The 19,951-nt window shown below is 39.2% G+C and overlaps 1 protein-coding gene and 1 pseudogene across 6 annotated transcripts in view; both read right to left on the bottom strand.

Moving 5' to 3' along the window:
• DPP8 (dipeptidyl peptidase 8) overlaps positions 1-19,951 on the bottom strand; it is a 63,831-nt gene that overhangs the window by 28,180 nt on the left and 15,700 nt on the right. For all 6 annotated transcript variants that reach the window (XM_015568511.1, XM_015568507.1, XM_015568510.1 and 3 more), the window contains 8 exons: positions 18,266-18,439; positions 17,315-17,483; positions 12,356-12,466; positions 9,726-9,854; positions 8,725-8,786; positions 2,086-2,186; positions 1,307-1,484; positions 304-463 (listed from right to left, as the gene is read on the bottom strand). In XM_015568511.1, the coding sequence (XP_015423997.1) occupies positions 304-463; positions 1,307-1,484; positions 2,086-2,186; positions 8,725-8,786; positions 9,726-9,854; positions 12,356-12,466; positions 17,315-17,483; positions 18,266-18,439 (1,084 nt within the window). The remainder of the gene's footprint in view (positions 1-303; positions 464-1,306; positions 1,485-2,085; positions 2,187-8,724; positions 8,787-9,725; positions 9,855-12,355; positions 12,467-17,314; positions 17,484-18,265; positions 18,440-19,951) is intronic.
• LOC102762840 lies at positions 3,511-4,298 on the bottom strand (annotated as a pseudogene).

Raw genomic sequence — 19,951 nt, 5'->3', positions numbered from 1 at the left:
GGGGCAGTGCCCCAACTCCCCAATCGGCCCTGCTCTGAGCCTGACCAGGGGCTGCACCTAGGGATTGGGCCTGCCCTCTGCCACCCGGGAGCAGGCCTAAGCCAGCAGGGCATTATCTCCCGAAGGGTCCCAGACTGCGAGAGGGCACAGGCCAGGCTGAGGAGCCCCCCCTTCCCCGAGTGCACAAATTTTTGTGCACCGGGCCTCTAGTAAAGTATATAAAAGAGACAATACATTACCCCTGCCCCTCCCACCTTCTGCCCCCAACATTTTTTCTTTTTTAAGTAAAAAAGGATTTCTTACTTGGGGCAGGTAGACCACCACTGGATCGTTTATATTTGCTCTCCTTTAAAATGGATGTAATTTTATATAAATGACGAAAACCTGTTTTGCATTCAGAGGCAAAAATAAATTCAATTTCATCTTCATGACTTTGGGGAAAAACATGAAAGATGTCATGGATCTGTAAAATGAATAGCTTAATTTAATACACAGATTAATGAAATACTATGTAAACAATTAAATTAAGCTAGAGAAAAACTTGATAAGCATATTCTGAAGTATAAGTAACTGATGGTGCTAGGGGCTATGGTATATTTACAATTACGATTTTGCCTAGGCATTTCAGATTTATCTTATTTAAGTCAAAGACTTCATGCATTGAGAAATAAATGTTTCCAAATGGAGAAAAAAATGCCAAAAGCTTTTACTTACCCACATTTCTGTAATCCTTGAAACATAGCATAAGGCTTATTTAAGAATATAAATCTTATTACAGAAATTATGAGGAAAAATTTTTTAATATTTTTTTCCATAGGAAAATATTCTAACAGTTGAAGGGAAAACAGATGTTTGTTTTATGTGAATCTTTTAAAGTTTATATTCAGCAAGAGAATGAGCTGGCTTTATTTTGTATCTTAAGCTTTCCCCACTAAATTGGAAAATGCACAACTCAACCCAAATTGGTATATTCTGGTATAATTTGCCAACAAAAAGAGAAAGTCTTTTCTACACAGAACTCTATGGTCCTCTAGGAGGCACTGATGAGGCTGTGCTTTCAATATCTGTGTCTAGGAACAAGGGTAAACCTGCAGCCAAGAAGATGTTTTTTTAATGGCATCTATTTTCTATCTACAACCATTTCATTATTCTAGAACCATCACTCCAATCTGAAATGTTAAAACTAAGTAAATAATATTCGTGGTTACTGTGAACTTAACAATTCATCTTGATAGTCTGCTATAAAATTTCATTTGCTTTAGCATTCTGAGAAAATATCTAACCAAGCACAGGAGAGCAGACATACATTTATCCAGATGTCTGTTGTTTCTTCATAGATAATCAGTGGTGTCACAGAATCAGGCACTGACTCAATGAGTCTCTGTCTTTCCATGGCATCATCTTCAACTGGGATAAATAATTCAGGTGAGATCAATACTATCTGTAGGCGAGTCTGGGAGCGATCTAGCAGGATGGACCAAGCACTATTTAAACAAATAAGAGAAAAGCACCAAAAATAAAGCAAGTTCTCAGAAAATGAATATTCTCCTATTCTCTCCCCTAGCACCCATCCGTTATTCCTGTAATCATAATGAAGAAATTACTTTAGTATATGTTAAATTATCCCTTACAAATGACTAATTAAATTTCCAAAATCACAGATGGACTTTGAAATTGTTTTCTCTCTCTAGTGTCAACAAACGCCAGCCTCATAATACTCCCGCTGTCTGCATTAGACAGATCCACATGTAATCATCTTCACATAAGGCTCTACAGATACTTACTTGAATTATACAATAAAAAAATATGCACTTACCTGTGAGCCTTAAAGTCATACTATTTTAATCACAAATAACTGAAACTACGACTGGCTAAGTAAGAGACAATTAAAATGCTATGCAACTATGCTTACAGGATTATAAATCCCAACCTCCACTTAGGTAAAAAAAATCTTTGTGTATAAATAACAGTGCAAATTTACATATGACTACAGCTCCAATTGAAAGGCAAACATAATAGCACAGACATTTCTAAAGTTCTGGATCCTCAATTATTTGCAAAGAAATGAAAACTTAACATACGTACTATTTTCCTTCTGGAGTCCATCCAGCTCTGGCAATGTATTCAACTCCTTCAAACAGAATCTCAAAAGGCTGAATTAGTTCCTTATCTATGACATCTATAATCTATTAAAAAGGAAAAAGGGAATCTAGTTATAAAAAGACTTAGATAATTAGCTTACTAGTCTATGTAAATCATTATCTTTAGTAGCATGATACTTTTTCAGAGCTAGGCATTTAAAAAGGCACACAGGATATAGCAAAACAAGCAGTTGTGGGTTACCTGTGCTGGTGCTCTTTGCTCTTTATGCCTAAAAAAAGTCTAACCACAGAATTAGCACAGTCTATAATGGTTGCCAGAAGGGATGGGGGAAAGTTGGAGGACTGGGTGAAAATGGTGAATGAATTAAGAAGTATAAATTGGCCCGGCTGGTGTGGCTCAGTAGTTGAGCTTCGATCTATTAACCAGGATGGAGCACATGCCTGGGTTGCGGGCTCAATCCCTAATAGATAGTCACAAAGTAGTCACAGAGATGTAAAGTACAACATAGGAAATATAGTCAGTAATATTGTAGTAACTATGTGCAGTGCCAGATGGGTACCTGAAATTTTGGAGGAACTACCTTGTAAAATATATGACTACCTAACCACAGGCATACACCTGAAACTAATACAAAATAATACTGAATGTAAATTGTAATTGAAAAAAGAATTAAAAAAAAATTAAAAGTCTTTTCCCATGAGTTTATACTAACAGAACCCTTTATAATAACTGGTTAAAAAGTTTTAATAACTTTAGACTCTAGTACCTATGAAAAAAATAATAGTTCCTAGTTCCCTATATTTTATTTTTATTTCTTACTAGAGGCCCAGTGCACGAGATTTGTGCACTGGGGGAGGCAGGGGCGGGGGGAGGGGTCCTTCAGCACGGCCTGTGCCCTCTTGCAGTCTGGGACCCCTTTGGGGATGTCCGCTTGCCGGTTTAGACCCGATCCCTCTTGCAGTCCAGGACCACTCGCTCCTTAATGCCCGCCTGCAGCGGAAGCGGGAGAGGCTTCCACCACTGCCACTGCACTAACCACCTGTGAGCCTGGCTTGTGGCAGAGCGGTGCTCCCCCTGTGGGAGTGCACAGACCACCAGGGGGCAGCTCCTGCGTGGAGTGTCTGCCCCTGGTGGTCAGTGTGTGTCATAGCAACTGATCGTTCCACCATTAGGTCAATTTGCATATTGCCCTTTTATTATATAGGATTATTTTTTACTTTGTAACACTTTTATTAAGAATGAACTGATATCAGTATTCCTAAACTATAAACAATGGGGAACTGAAATATCAAAGGACACACATTAGAGATCATATATAATAGAAAAAGACCCCTTAAATTTTCCTTTTGCCTTTATACATCAATGTGTAATATTTAAGCATAACTGAACTCCTTATTAGGTAAATGCTTATACATATGCTTCCCTCTCTTTATTTTTCTGTGCCTTTATCTTTTGTTTGATTTTCAGCAATTCTGCCTGGATAGCTTTATCTTCGGGTGCCATCTCCTAAGGTTTCTTAAGATCAGCCAATGCTTGGTCCTATTCTCTCAATCCTTGCCATCCTTAAGCTCTATGGTACTGTGCTTTGGTATTTGATGTTCTATTTCAAGAACCTCCAAACAACTGTCCATTGTTCCATGCCAATTTGACATCTTCAGTTTACAAGCACCAATATTCAGCATGCAGCTTAAAGCTACAGGTTGCTGCCTCGATCTATCTACTTTCTCAATAATAGTCTTTGAACCTTCCACATATCTTAACACCTTTGTATATTTTTTAATGGTCATTTCCCAGTTCTGGGATTTGAAAAAAAAAAGTATTTCTAATATTTTAAGTCTTCTGTTATTAATAATATTTTATCTATGTCTTTTAAATCTATATCTACATCGTTGAGGAAATCTGGATGACTGCCACCAGAACCATCTTTTGAGCATATTTCCCAATCACCCCCTGCCTTCAATTCTCTGCATTCTGCAGTAGCACACAAATTGACAGGTTTATCACCTTTCACTTCTACATTTTCCAGAATTCTTGCCACACCCGTTCCTTTAATTACTTGGCCAAATACCATGTTTCCCATTCAAATGAGGAGTTGGAACTGTTGTGATAAAGAACTGAGAACCATTTGTATTGCAGCCTGCATTTGCCATGCTCAATAAACCCTCATGGTTGTGCTTACAATAAAAATTTTCGGAGAAACCAAGATGGCAGCATAGGTAAACACTGGAAATTGTTGCCTCCCACAACAACTTCAAAAATAAAATAAAAAAATAAAAATAAAAATTTTCATCATCAAACTTTTCACCATAAACTTTTCTCCACCTGTCCCATTCTGATTTTAGAAATCTCTACCCTGAATCATAAATGTATTAATAATTTGACAGAATGGGCATCCTTTGAAATGGAGAGGTTCCCTACCATGGGCCCAATGCCTTTTTCTTCTGTATACATTGCATGACAATTTTCTGCAGTTTTGGGTACAATATCTACAAACAATTCTAAGACAACTCGACCAACTAACTCGCCTCCTATGTCCACATCAAAGAAAACTTGGGGGCCGAAACCGGTTTGGCTCAGTGGATAGAGCGTCGGCTTGCGGACTGAAAGGTCCCACGTTCGATTCCGGTCAAGGGCATGTACCTGGGCTGCGGGCACATCCCCAGTAGGAGATGTGCAGGAGGCAGCTGATCGATGTTTCTCTCTCATCGATGTTTCTAACTCTCTATCTCTCTCCCTTCCTATCTGTAAAAAAATCAATAAAATATATTTTAAAAAAAAGAAAACTTGGGGGTTACTGGTGTTGGAAGGCTTAGCCTGGGTGATGGGTGTGACATTTTAACTTGCAGATGTTTTTGGAAGCTGAAGCCCAATACTTGTTCCCTATATTTCAGCCTAAAATATTACTTTTATGATATATTAGTGAAATAGTCCTAAGCAAACTTTTCTCCTTTAAAAGTCTATCCCAGGGGTGGGCAAACTTTTTGACTCGAGGGCCACAATGGGTTCTTAAACTGGACCGGAGGGCCGGAACAAAAGCATGGATGGAGTGTTTGTGTGAACTAATATAAATTCAAAGTAAACATCATTACATAAAAGGGTACTGTCTTTTTTTCAATAGTTTTATGCATTTCAAACGGGCCGGATCCAGCCCGCGGGCTGTAGTTTGCCCACGGCTGGTCTAGCCAATGCAATTAAAAAATGTTTTTGAAATGGGCAAAGAATCTGAATAGACAGTTCTCTAAAGAAGATATACTAATGGCCAATAAGCAGATAAAAAGATGCACAACATCATTAGCCATCAGGAAAATGTAAATCAAAACAATAATGAGCCCAGCTGGCGTGGCTCAGTGATTGAGCATTGACCTATGAACAAGGAGGTTGCAGTTTGATTCCGAGTCAGGGCATATCCCGGGTTGCAGGCTTGATCCCTAGTGTGGGGTGTGCAGGAGGCAGCTGATATAAATGTCCTATATAATAAAAGCCTAATATGATAAGTGCTCAGTTGTCCATTCAACCAATCAAAGCGTAATATGCTAATGATATGCTAAGGCCACTCAACTCTCGCTATGATGTGCACTGACCACCAGGTGGGAGACAGCTGACCGGCCGACCAGTCACTATGATGTACACTGACCACCAGGGGGCAGGGAGTCGACCGGTCGACCAGTCACTATGATGTGCACCAACCACCGAGGGGCAGATGCTCCGACTGGTAGGTTAGCTTGCTGCTGGGGTCCAGTCAATTGGGACTGAGTGAGATGGGCTGGACATGCCCTGGAGCCGTCCCGCGTCCCTCCCCAGCCCCGATCATGCACCGGTGGGGTCCCTCGGCCTGGCCTGCACACTCTTGCAATCCAGGACCCTTCAGGGGATGTTGGAAAGCTGGCTTCAGCCCGATCCCACAGGCCAGGCCAAGGAACCCCACTGGTACAAGAATTCGTACACTGGGCCTCTAGTATCTACACTAATAAAAGACAAACATGCAAATTGACCATACCTTCACTATGCCTTAAGCTACGCCCACCAGCCAATCAGAGCGACTATATGCAAATTAACCCAACCAAGATGGCGGCCGGCAGCCACGGACCTGGAGCAAGCAGGAGGCTTGGTTGCCCCAATAATGGAGGAAGCCAAGCTTCCCTCCCGCCGGCCCTGGCCAGCTCTGAATGCCTCTCAAGGCTACAAAGTTTCAATTATAGAAGGTAAATAAATCCCAGAATAAAAAAGAAAAAAAGGAGAGGCTGGGAGCTTCTGTCGCCAGGGGGGGGCTTGGCCAGCCTGAAAACGGCCCTCAGCCCCTCACCCAGACTGGCCAGGCACCACAGTGGACCCCCCACCCTAAAGGGGGTGTGACCAGCTGCAAACAGCCATCATCCCCTCACCCAGGCTGGCCAGGCACCCCAGCGGGACCCCCACCCTGTCCAGGACACCGTTCAGGGCAAACCAGCCGGCCCCCACCAGTGCACCAGGCCTCTATCCTATATAGTCAAAGGGTAATATGCAAATTGACCCTAACAGCAGAAAGACTGGGAATGACTGGTCACTATGATACACACTGACCACCAGGGGGCAGACGCTCAATGCGGGAGCAGGCCTAAGCCGTTGGACATCCCCCGAGGGCCCCCAGATTGTGAGAGGGCACAGGCCGGGCTGAGGGACCACCCTCCTCCCCCACCATAGTGCACAAATTTTGTGCACCAGGCCTCTAGTTATAAATAAGGCTGTTATAAACATTCAAATACAAGTCTTTCTGTGACATAGGCTTTCTTTGCTCTCGGGAATGGCTGTATCATGTTTAACTTTTTAATGAATTGCTAAGCTGTTCCCCAGTGTGGTTGTGCCATTTTAAATGCTCACCAACAGTGCATGAGTTCCAGTTTCTCGGCTGCCGGGCTGCCAGAGGGATGTCTGACTGCCAGCTTGGGCCTGATCCCCCCCAGGGAGCAGGCCTAAGCCAGCAGGTGGACATCCTCCAAGGGTCCCAGACTGCAAGAGGGCATAGGCCGGGCTGAGGGACCCTCCCGAGTGCACAAATTTTTGTGCACCAGACCTCTAGTATATATATAAAAATACATATATATATATATTCGGATACTATGCAGCAAAAGGTCACTGGTCAGATTCCTGGTCAGGACACTTGATCAGGTTGAGTGCTCAATCCCTGGTGGGGAGGGCAGGAGGGCATGTAGGAGGCAGCCAATCAATGTTTCTCTTTCACATCAATGTTTCTATCCCTCTCCCCCTTTCCCTTCCCCTCTCTCTCTAAAAAAATAAAAATTTAAATATAAAAACAGAACAAAAAACCCACAATGAGATACAATTTCAAACCCACTAGGATGGCTATAATAAATAAGATGAATAGCAACAAGTGTTGGTGAGGATATGGAGAACTTGGAAAAATTATACACTGCTGTTACATAGTGCAGCCACATTGGAAAACAGTTTGGTAGTTCCTCAAAAGGTTAAACATAGAGTTATCCTATGACCCAACATATCTAACCAAGAAAAATAAAACCGTATGCCCACATAAAAATTTATACACACACATTCATGATAGCATTATTCATAATAGCCAAAAGGTGGAAACAATCCAAATGTCCAAATTGATGAGTAGATACATAAAATGTACTATATCCATAGAATGGAGTATTAGGTGATAAAAAGTAATAAAGTGCTGATATATGATACAAGTTGGATGGAGTTTCAAAACATGATTCTAAGTAAAATAAACCAGACTGGCTATCATGTGATTCCATTTATAAGAAATGTCCAGAATTGGCAAATCTATAGACAGTAAGTAAATTGGTGGTTGCCCAGAGCTGGGAAACATGGGCAGGTTGGGGGTGATGATTAAGGGATGTGGCATTTCTTTTTTTGGGATGATGAAAATGTTCTAAACTGACTGTGGTGATGGTTGCACAACTCTGTGAATATACTAAAAGCCATTATAAACTTTAAATGAGTAAATTGTATCATATGTGAATCAGATCTCAATAAAGCTGTTTTAGTAAATCTTAATTAAGTCTATAATTAATCTTGTGTGCATTCAGCTTTTAAGCATTTGACTATCCAAATGAAAAGCAGCACTACAAGAGAAATGTGCGATATTTAATATACCATAAACACATATCCAACACAAAAGGTAATTCACTAGTCAATAGCCAGTATTTAAATATTTATCTAGGCAGCGGTTCTCAACCTGTGGGTCGCGAACAATGAAAATACATCCTGCATATCAGATATTTACATTACGATTCATAACAGTAGCAAAATTACAGTTACGAAGTAGCAATGAAAATAATTTTATGGTTGGGGGTCACCACAACATGAGGAACTGTATTAAAGGGTCGGAGCACTAGGAAGGTTGAGAATCACTGGTAGAGAATTAACAAAGACAAAGAGAATAAATTATTGGAACGGAGAGGTTGTGCACATCCCCACATTCCAATTTTGGGAACTTTCAGAAAGTTTTCAAAGTAGAAAATAAGGTCAACCTGAAATCATAATCCTCAGATGTCTCTGCAAGTTCAACAAGCCCCCAAAATAAAAAAGTGTTCCTAAGTTCTCTACTAGACTACTCATCAAATGACACAAAAAATCAACTCAACATTTTATACTCACCCTTCCTTCAATATCAATCATTATTTCTGACATCTTAAAAGTGACTTTTGGATTTGCTGTGCCTTTAGAAAAAGACATAAATGAATAGTTATGTATATCCAAAATTACTGAAATTTTGCCAGCTCAATCCTCTTTACCCTTTAGTTAAGTCAGAATATTACAGAGTCACAGCTTTATTGGATAAGAATCTGAGAACTCCATTGCAAACTCATAGCTTTGAATAAGGGTATTAAAAAAAAAAGAAGCTGCCTGCCCTAGCTGGTTTGACTCAGTGGGTTCAATTCCAGGTGTGTGCGGGAGGCTGTCAATTGATGTGTCTCTCACACTGATGTTTCTCTCTCTGTCTCTTCCCCTCCCTTCCACTCTCTCTAAAAAGCAATGGAAAAATATCCTTGGGTGAGGATTAACAAAGAAAGAAAGAAAGAAACTGCCTGGTCTGGTAGCTCAGCTGGTTAGAGTGTTGTCCTGATACAACAAGATTGGGGGTTCGATCAGGGCATATACAAGAATCAACCAATGAATGCATAAATAAGTGGAACAACAAATCAATGTTTCTCTCTCCCTCTCTCCCTTCTTCTGTCTCTAAAATCAATTTAAGTAATAATAAAATAAGTAAATAAATAAAAAATAAAAAAGAGGCTGAAAAATATCAAATTAGTATGAAATAAAGGGAAATTTTGTATCATTTTGAAATGCTGTAATCAGCAAAATGGGGGAAAATTACAAATTTATTAAGAACTTAACCCCTTGAAAATCTTTATTTTCTAACAAAGACATCTTTTTATTCATTCCTTGAAATAACCAGTTTTATGCCCTTCTCCACCTTGGAAAATAATTAAAATGGATCATCCTGTTATTTAAAAATCTACTTCAGTGACACTTAACCACCAATCCTTACTAAGGCTGTAAAATAACCAATGTTGACCATAACTTTGGATGATTGTAGATTTTTGTTTGGAATGTAGAAATGAGTAAATATAAATGTCAAAGGAATATAGTACCTGTTTTAGGATAACGAAATGAATCTGCCCTTCTTGTTTCCAACATAGGGGATGTAACATGAATAATTTCCACCTCAGATTCATCATTTTCTTCATACAAAATTCTAAGAATTTTGCTGCCACTGGGAGCTTAAAAGGAATTTAAATATTGAAAATTTAGAATTATTCCAGAAAGTAATCATAACTTACTATTCCCTCTAGTATTATATTTTCCAAGTGAAAAATAATTTTTATATAAAATATACTACTTATTGTGTATGAAAATATCACCCGTCTTTTGCAGTAGCAAGGTGAGTTACTACTAAGCCATTTTTACTGGTTAACAACCGTTAACTCCTTTTGGAGGGCAAAAACTGAAGATAATTATTAACATGCATTCCTTATTGAAAAATGAATTATATGTAATTACAATTGTAATACTTCCTATAATGAAACAAATGCTATTTAAATAGAGCCCATTGTTTTTAATGGTTTCCCTAATTCATGTCAAAATCTTGCTCTAACATAGAATTACAGCAAAACATTTTACATCTTAAAATGTAAAAATCTAAGACATGGCTTAAAAATAAGTTTTTTTCATGATCCCTTAGAGAAGTGTTCAGATGCTAGCCATAACCCATTAGTGAGTCATGAAATCTCTTAATGGCTCATAACCAGCATTTTACAAATACAACAAAAATAATATACATGAGCATGTTACACTTAAATACTGCTTCATGAAATTTATTTTCTAATCTTATACCCACAGAACATTGTACAATGTATTAGGTCAGAATGTAAAAGCAAACTTCTCACTGGGTCAGGGTCAGTCACTGCTTTAGAAAGCTGTTTCTCAGGCAGTAAAATAGTTGTAAATTCACTAAGAAAAAAAGAAATTTGTGCCTTTTTTTCTGATCCATTAATACACTAATTGGGGTGTCTGTTCATACAGATTCTCTAATCAATACCAAGACCAGCTCCTAGATGAAAAACTGGCAAGGGAAATTGAATGACCTAAACCAATGAACCACAATATAATTGTTTTTTATTAGAATTCATTATGGTGGAATATAGCCTATACACTGAGTGGCCAGATGATTATGACCACCCCATCAGTACTTCGTTGGGCCATCTTTTGCCTTCAATACTGCGGCGATTCTTCTCGGCATTGACTCGAGATGTTGAAAGGTGATGTGAGGAATCTGGCACCATGCCTGATGAATAACACTGTCCATGTCTGTGAGATTTGATGGTTGTGGAACCAGCTGCCTGATGGCTCTTTTAACTTCGTCACACAAATGCTCAACTGGATTGCGATCTTGTGATTGTGGGGGCCACCTAAGCAAGGCAAAGTATCCCTCATGTTCTCGAAACCACTCCTGCACAATACAAGCACCGTGGCATGGTGCATTGTCTTGTTGGAAGAAGCCATCTCCATTGGGATACGCCATCAACATGATAGGATGAACTTGATCAGCCATGATAATTAGGTATGTTGTGCTATTCAGATGTTGTTCCATACGAATTAAAGGGCCCAAATCATGCCAGGAAAACATGCCTCAAACCATAACACTGCCCCCACCAGCTTGAAGGGTTGTATTCATGCATGTGGGGTACATGCTTTCACGCTGTTTCCGCCAAATTCTCACTTTGCCATCTGCATGATGCAACTGGAAACGTGATTCATCAGACCACATGACTTTTTTCCAATGCTCGACTGTCCAATCCTTGTGTTCCTGTGGAGACTTTTATCTTGGTAACTGCAGACAGCAAAGGTGTTCGAACAGGCCTTGGCTTCCATATCCCATACGATGCAGTGTATGGCTAATATGCCTACATACATCAGGTGGTCATAATAATCTGGCCACACAGTGTATACATATGTGTATATGTGTGTGTGTGTGTGTGTGTGTGTGCTGTATATCCAACATTCAAAGGCTGTTAAATCGCATTGTTTACCCATATCTTCAGAAAAAAATCACTTCTACTGTTGTGGTAAACAACCTGCTTCCCTATTTATAATGGTCTGGCCCTCTAGCAACTTCAGTGCAAAATTATAGCTAATTTGTCTACAAACGTCAGGTAGTCATAATAATCTGGCCACTCAGTGTATATTGCATCATATATTGATGTGTATTACACTGAACATACAAACACATCAATATGAGGGGGTAAACACTGTAGCCTTTGCATTCTCTATAATCTCTACATAGAGATCCTACAAGGCAAAATCTTGGTATTGTGATGTACAGAAATGGAGAAGAGTATTAAACCATATTTAAGAATAATAAACAGCTCAAACGGTTTGGCTCAGTGGATAGAGCATCAGCCTGCGGACCGAAGGGTCCCAGGTTCGATTCCCGTCAAGGGCATGTACCTGGGTTGCGGCATATCCCCAGTGGGGAGTGTGCAGGAGGCAGCTGAATCGATGTTACTCTCTCATCGATGTTTCTAACTCTATCCCTCTCCCTTCCTCTCTGTAAAAAATCAATAAAATATATTTTTAAAAAAAGAATAAACAAATACTAGTAGAATCCAATCTTCATCATTTCAGAATCTACTAATCAAGATTTAGAATTTGTACACGTAAGTAATTGGTAGTTGAACCTCATAATACTTTAATTGACCTATATTATTTTGAACCCCCTTACTTGTTTCAGCTTCTGGACACCACCAATAGCCAGAATATCTATCAAATTCTTCTTGAAGAACAAAGGTAGCAACTCCAGCTGATCTGGGATCCTCTTCCATGTTGGCTAGCTCTAGACAAACATAAAAGGCAAAATTATCACAGGAAATTCTCTACCTTTTCATGGGTATAAAGCAGAATGATTCAGTTTATTTTGAAAGGCAGCAGTAGTATAGAGGTGAACTCTGGAGCCAAAGAGACTGAATTCAAATTATTGACTGTCTGACCTTGGGCAAATCACCCAATCTCATTCCACTGAAGTATTCCATTTGTCAACGGAAATAAGAATCTACCTTTTAAGGTTGTTATGAAGATCAAATGAATTAATTCACATAAAGCACTTAGAACAAAGCCTAAACCATAATTTGTGCTCCATAAATTATTATTTCCCAATTTAGCTAGAATCGTGGAAAAAAAGAACACTGCAAAAGGTCATGTTAACTTGTAACTCTCCTATACAGAGAAGTATATTTTTAGACTGAGAATGGGTCTTACAGATCAGGTAATTCATGATTCCCCCTCCCTTCCCTCACTGCTCTTCAACCAGAGCAGCTCAGCTTTTATCTATTTTACACTTAAAGTTTCCTGTAAATAGTTAGAAGGGAACTTGTGCTTTAAAAACAAAAATGATCAAAACACATAGCCTTAATTACGTAAGACTTCATGACATGGGGAAATGCTTACAATACCCTTGAATTTTAAAAAAGCATATTAGTGAATAGCATGTATACTGTGATTCCATTTATCAAAATGTTAAACATATATGTAAAAAGGTATTGGGCCAGGCTGGCGTGGCTCAGTGGTTGAGCATCAACCTATGAACCAGGAGGTCACGGTTCGATTCCTGGTCAGGGCACATTGCCCAGGTTGTGCGCTCGGTCCCCAGTGTGCGTCTTCAGGTGGCAGCCACTCGATGATTCTCTCTCATCATTGATGTTTCTATCTCTCGCTCCCTCTCCCTTCCTCTCTGAAATGAATAAAAATAAATTTTTTAAAAATGTATTGGGATGTAAACCAAAATGTGGTTTTCTCCATATAGTGAGACTATGGACAAGCTTTTAAAAAAATGCTTTATAATTTAAAAAACCTTAAGTGTACCTTTTGTTTTTGAAAAATGCATACACTTGTATAACGACATCCTATCAAGACACAGAATACTTCCAATACTCCAGAATGTTTTCTCATGCCCCTTCCCAGTCCATGTCCATTCCTGCCCAGAAGGAACTGTTGATCTGATTTCTATCATCATAGGTTAGTTCTGCATATTCTAGAATACCATAAAAATGAAATCATACAGGGGAGTAGGGGTGGGGATTTAGGAAAAAAAGAGAGAACTCATAGACATGGACAACAGTGTGGTGATGGCAGGGGTTAAAGGGAATGGGTGGAGATGGAAGAGGGCACAGAAGGGGTAAATGGTGATGGAAAAAATAAAACTAATTTACCCTAAATAATAAAAGGCTTATATGAAAATTGACCGAAAGGCAGAACAACCAGCTACTATGGTGTCACTGACCATCAGGGGGCAGGTGCTCAACATAGGAGCTGTCCCCGGGTGGTCAGTGTGCTCCCACAGGGGGAGCATCACTCAGTCAGAAGCCAGGCTCATGGCTGGCGAGCACCATGGCAGTGGTGGGAGCCTCTCCCACCTCCACAGCAGCATTAAGGATGTCCTACTGCCAGCTTAGGCCCGCTCCCTAAGCCATCAGTCAGACATCCCCCAAGGGCTCCCAGACTGTGAGAGGGCACAGGCCAGGCTGAGGGATCTCCCCTCCAAGTGCACAATTTTTGTGCACTGGGCCTCTAGTATTTAAAAATAAATCATATAGTACCTATTTGTGTCTGTCTGTTTTTGAAATTCATCAGTGTTGTTGCATCAACATTACGTTGTATCAATGTATTGATAATTCCTTCCTGTTTATTGCTGAATAATATTCCATTGTATACCACAGTTCTTTTATACATTTATCTCTTAATGGACATCTGGGCTGCTTCCAATTTTTGAGTATTATAAAGAAAGATGCTGTGACCATTCTTTTTTTCTTTTTAATATTTTTAAAAATTGATTCCAGAGAGGAAGATCGAGAGATAGAAACATCAATGATGAGAAAGAATCATTGATGGACTGTCTTCTATACACGCCCTACTGGGGATTGAGCCTACAACCTGGGCAAGTGCCTTGACTGTCCCAACCGGAAATCAAACTATGACTTCCTGGTTCATAGGTCCACACTCTACCACTGAGCCACACTGGTCCGACTATGATCATTTTTGTATATAAGAATCTTTGTAGCTCTTTGAGGAAGATGTGGTCGCAGTTGTAGCAGAGCTCTGTTTCACCCGCTCCTGGTTCTGATTCACTGTTGTTCGCTCTTGCAGAGGAACAAGTGGGTCATGAAGCAGACCCACAGCCATGGCTTTTAAAGATACAAGAAATACACCCATGGAACCAGAGGTGGCAAGCCACCAAATTAAAATTACTCTAACCAGCCACAACACAAAATCTTTGGAGAACGTGTGTGCTGACTTGATCAAAGGCTGCCAATGAAAAGAATCACAAAGCGCAAGGATCAGTTCGGATGCCTAACAAGACTCTAAGAATCATTAGAAAAACTCCCTGTGGGGAAGGATCTTAGACTTGGAATAGTTTTCAGATGAGGATCCATAAGCGACTCACTGACTTGCACAGTCCTTCTGAGATTGTTAAGATTATTTATATCAGTATTAAGCTGGAAGGAGGAGTGGGAGGGGGAGGGGGACGGAATACAATAACTAGTACATAATGAGTGCTCAAAGTTTATTGAAGCATAAAATAATTGTCAGGCTTTCCAACCTAGATTCACTAATTACTAACCTAACCTTTCTACTGCCATTGGTAGCTGTTCTGATTCCATGATTACAAATGGAGACCCATTAAACACAAAAAAATGTATTAAAAGTTTCCCTATTCCACACTCTTTTCTCTATCCTGTGCTCCAGTTTTAGGCCATAAAACCTGAATAATTGCAACAGTCAAGCTTTGGTATCCCTGTCTATAGTCTTGTGCTTCTCAAATATAACTTCCAAAAGTACCTGAAACAATTTATCTACGATATAATTCTGACCATACCACTCAATTGCTAGAACTTTTCAATGGACTGCCACATCATAATAAAGACCATGTTCATTTACATGACATACAGTCTACCCTGTCATGGCTTTTTTTTTAAAGTATATTTTATTGATTTTAGAGAGGAAGGGAGGGATAGAAACATCAATGATGAGAAAGAATCATAATTGGCTGCCTCCTGCATGCCCCTTACTGGGGATCGAGCCCGCAACCCAAACATGTGCCCTTGGCCAGAATCGAACCTACTCTTCAGTCTGAAGGCCGATGCTCCATCCATTGAGCCAAACCAGCAAGGGCAGTGATGGCTCTGACACATGAACTCATTTTTTTGGCTGATTTTTCTTTGTTAAATGGCATTTAAACATATAAAATAAATATCAAAAATATAAGTCTTTGTCTTACTATGGTTGCAAATATCAAAAAATTTATATATGTGACACGGCACCAGAGTTAAGTTAGGGTTTTTCAAAATGCTGACATGCCGAGCTCAAAAGGTTCGCCATCAATGAGCTAGGGCCTGGCTTTTCTTATCTGCCAATTTTATCTATCCCCACTCACACCCCTTGCTTTAGGATCATAACTGCTTTAACTCCTTGCACATACCACAGTGCCTTCTGCATCAAGACCTTTCTCACACTGTCCCTTCACTTGAAGTGTACTGGCTACAGTATTGTACAATTATACAACATTAGTTCCTGCCACATCGTCTGGTACACAAGAACTTAATGTATTTTTGTTGACTGACTAATAGAACAGATTTCTTGACACCTAATTCAGTGGTCTTTCTATCAATGTAAATTGTTCAGGAAAAGGCTTCTTCTATAATATTGATTATCCTAATGAAGAAAAAATGTTTGCTGTCAATACACTACTATATTCTAAAATAACTTATTAAGGAATATGCCTAAAAACCAACTTTGTGAACATTAGATTAAGAAAAAGTTGGACAAATGAATTTTCAAAGTGACCATTCTTCATTATGGAGTTTATTCTTAAGCTGTTTCACAAGTTCAAAGAAAAAGCAATACGGTATTTCCCATCTTTCATTTGTATGAAAGCTTTAGAGGAAAACATCCACAACTTTTCTGTACTTTGAGTACTGCATACTGTTATTATAGTCACTTCAATAAAAATTAAGTATCTCCACAAACACAGAGGTACACAAAGTTCTGTTTTTCCTATTATGACAAAATAAGTAGACGCTCCAAGAAGGGGAGACAAATATTCAGGTAGTTCTTACAGTATTAATTTTTCCTGTTTGTTTCCCAAAGACAGGATTAATTTTTAAATTAAAATTTTATTTTAAGAAGAACAGTCTGGGGAATTCTCTCAGTCTCATTTGGCTAAAAGAACAATCACAACAAGGGTGTTACTGTTGTGCTGTCTGGAAATGAACATTAAAACACAAGGCAGCATAGCTGAGCCTATGTGGCTCAGCAGTTGTGTGACGACCCATGAACCAGGAGGTGATGGTTCGATTCCCAGTTAGGGCACATGCTTGGGTTGCGGGTTCCCCAGTAGGGGGCGGTAGGAGGCAGATGATCAGTGATTCTCTCTCATCACTGATGTTTCCATCTCTCTCTCTCCTTTCCCCTTCCTCTCTGAAATCAATAAAAACATAAAACACACACAAAACAAGGCAGCATTAAACAGGTGATACATACCACTTATCCTCTGCATGTTTTTCTTTTTAAATTTTAAAGATTTGAATTTAAAATACAAAGATCACCTAGTTTACTTCATTTTCAAAACAAAAGCAAATTACATTTTAAAAAACTTTTCAGAAAAGTGGATTTGAAGAACTATCATTACCATTGTGCACATAGGTTAGCCTCCTTTCTTCTCTGGTTACAATGTTGGATATCCAAATGTCATTGCTATGTATAAATGCAATCCAGTCTGGATCAGCTGGGCATAATTTTGGATCCATCCTAATGTTGGGACAACTAGTCTCCACTAAATTGGGCCGTAAGGGTTGTTGCTAGAAAAGTAAACAACATTTTAAGGAAAGTGTCAGGTTGATACATACATACTTGTTTGCCAGCACCCTTCCTATAAAATGAACAATAATTCCGAGTAAAATGTCAACTAAGACAATTGCTCCCCAGAAAAATATATGTCATATGCCTTAACTTATGAGGAAGGACTCATTTTTTAAAAAACTATGAATTAGAAAGCCAAGGGTAATAGGAACTTCATAAATTTTATTATCCAAATCTGTTTAATAGGATAGTTATTATTTATAAATAACTTATTTTTTACTTATTAAACATTTCAAATTAATTTTAACAATATAGTTTGCTCATAGAAAAATGTAATGAAAGCCAGAATCATCACAATTCTATCAAAAGAACAGTTCTACTAGCACATAAAAAATTGTGTGGAATAAAACCAAACATTTAAAACCATTTATTAAGATGAATTAAGCTTATAAGGGAACCAAAATAGATTGCTTTGTGATAATATTATCCTCCCAACCCCACTCCTCAGCACTTACTCAGAAAGTGGGCACTGATGTCCTTTACTATATCCTCCTAATAATATAGCAAGTGGTTTTAGCATTTTAAAAATTGATGTTAATGTCACTAGAAAAAATTATTAACTCTTAAAATTAAAAATTAATACTCAAGTTTGTTTTCTTTACCACTAAATTGTTTAGTTAATGGGTAAACAGAATATTTTGGTTTAATTACCTTTCTGATTTGGGTGCAAATAACTCTTAGGACCCCAAAACACATTTAATAAGTAGCAACAGCAACTTACAGTAAATCCTTGTGGCCCTCCATCTTTTACGTGATATATTCCACTACCAGCTTGAAAGAGAAATGTTCCACTTCCTTGGTGATAATCATAAGAAGCAATTCCAACTGTTCCAATGCGTTTTCTTTCTCTTAACAGTTCTTCTTCTCGAGAATACATTCCATAGTCCAGTGTTGCCTAATGCAAAAGAAAAGATAAATCACCTATTCAGTCTTCTGAAAGCTTGCTTTTTGCTTTTAGAACTGAAATTCTGCATCTCCAATATTACGGAGTCTACATTTTGAGTGAATCCAAAATTTGCCAGCAACTTTAAGCAGAGTAATTTGAGGAAGTCTACTGAAAGATTTCTTGGTAAAAGGTCTTTAGATGATTGTTATATATGTTAATGAGAGTTACATCTCATCACTTTGGCTTGGCATTCAAGATCTTCTACATCACCGAAATGTAACTTAGTGATTTTACCTGCAGTTAAGAGCACAGACTTTGAAGTCAAATTGTTTGAATCTAGGCTTTGACCCTCATTAGAAGCCTGACTTTGAGCAAGCAGCTTAATTTCTTCAAAAAGTAATTTTCCTCACTTTCAAAATAATAAATCATCTACTTATGCTTTGTGAAAATTAACTGAGATAAAATTATGTAAAGTGCTTAGCACAATGACTGGCCCAGAATAAGTTCTCAATATCAGCTGTCATTAGTACCTTTCCACTACATCTACTAATTATCCTATCCTATATAATAAAAGGCTAATATGCAAATAGTCCGAACGGTGGAACAACCGGTCACTATGATGTGCACTAACCACCAGGGGGCAGACGCTCAATGCAGGAGCTGCCCCCTGGTGGTCAGTGCACTCCCACAGGGGAGTGCCGCTCAGCCAGAAGCCCTGAGCTGGGTTCATGGCTGGCAAGCGCAGCGGTGGTGGCAGGAGCCTCTCCCGCCTCGGCGGCAGCGCTAAGGATGTCCAATTGACAGCTTAGGCTTGCTCCCCGCTGGGGAGCTGTCAGTCGGACACCCCCTGAAGGCTCCCAGACTGAGAGAGGGTGCAGGCTGGGCTGAGGGACTACCCCACCCACAAGTGCACGAATTTCATGCACCGAGCCTCTAGTCCTCTAATAAGCCCCTAGGTCAGGTTGGTCACATCACTGATGTAAAACCTAACATGTGATGTTTTGCTTCCTGGCCTTTGTCCCTGCTATTTCACTCCCTTGAAAGGGTATTTTTCTTTCTACCCACCCAAGTTTTAACGATACCCCAAAACCTTGGCTCTAATTCAACCTTGGCCAGGAAAGCTTCCTGATGCATTACAGTGTATAGTGGTGATCTCTTCTTTGAAATTTATGTAAGAGTTACTCTCTTTTACTCATTTGGCTATGGTTTGGTTTTTCACTTTTTTCAGTATTTCTGAGCAGAAATAAGTTTTAAGAAGCATAAAAAAGTTGAGAGCAGAATCTGTCATTTTGTTTTCCTACCTATAGTGTCTGTTAAAATCTTTCAAAAGAATATTTGTAATTAATGACTGATGATGATGAGAGTTTTCCCAAGCTAGAAATATCATTTGACACACATATAAAATACAAAAAGAAATATAAGGAAAACAAATCTAGTAAGTGCTAACTTCAAAACATTGCATCTCGCCCTGACTGATTTGGCTCAGTGGATAGAGTGTCGGCCTGCGGACTGAAGGGTCCT

Source organism: Myotis davidii, unplaced genomic scaffold (genome assembly GCF_000327345.1).
Source record: "Myotis davidii unplaced genomic scaffold, ASM32734v1 scaffold461, whole genome shotgun sequence".
NCBI classification, from domain to species: Eukaryota; Metazoa; Chordata; class Mammalia; order Chiroptera; family Vespertilionidae; genus Myotis; species Myotis davidii.
This window is presented reverse-complemented; position numbering and strand designations above follow the sequence as displayed.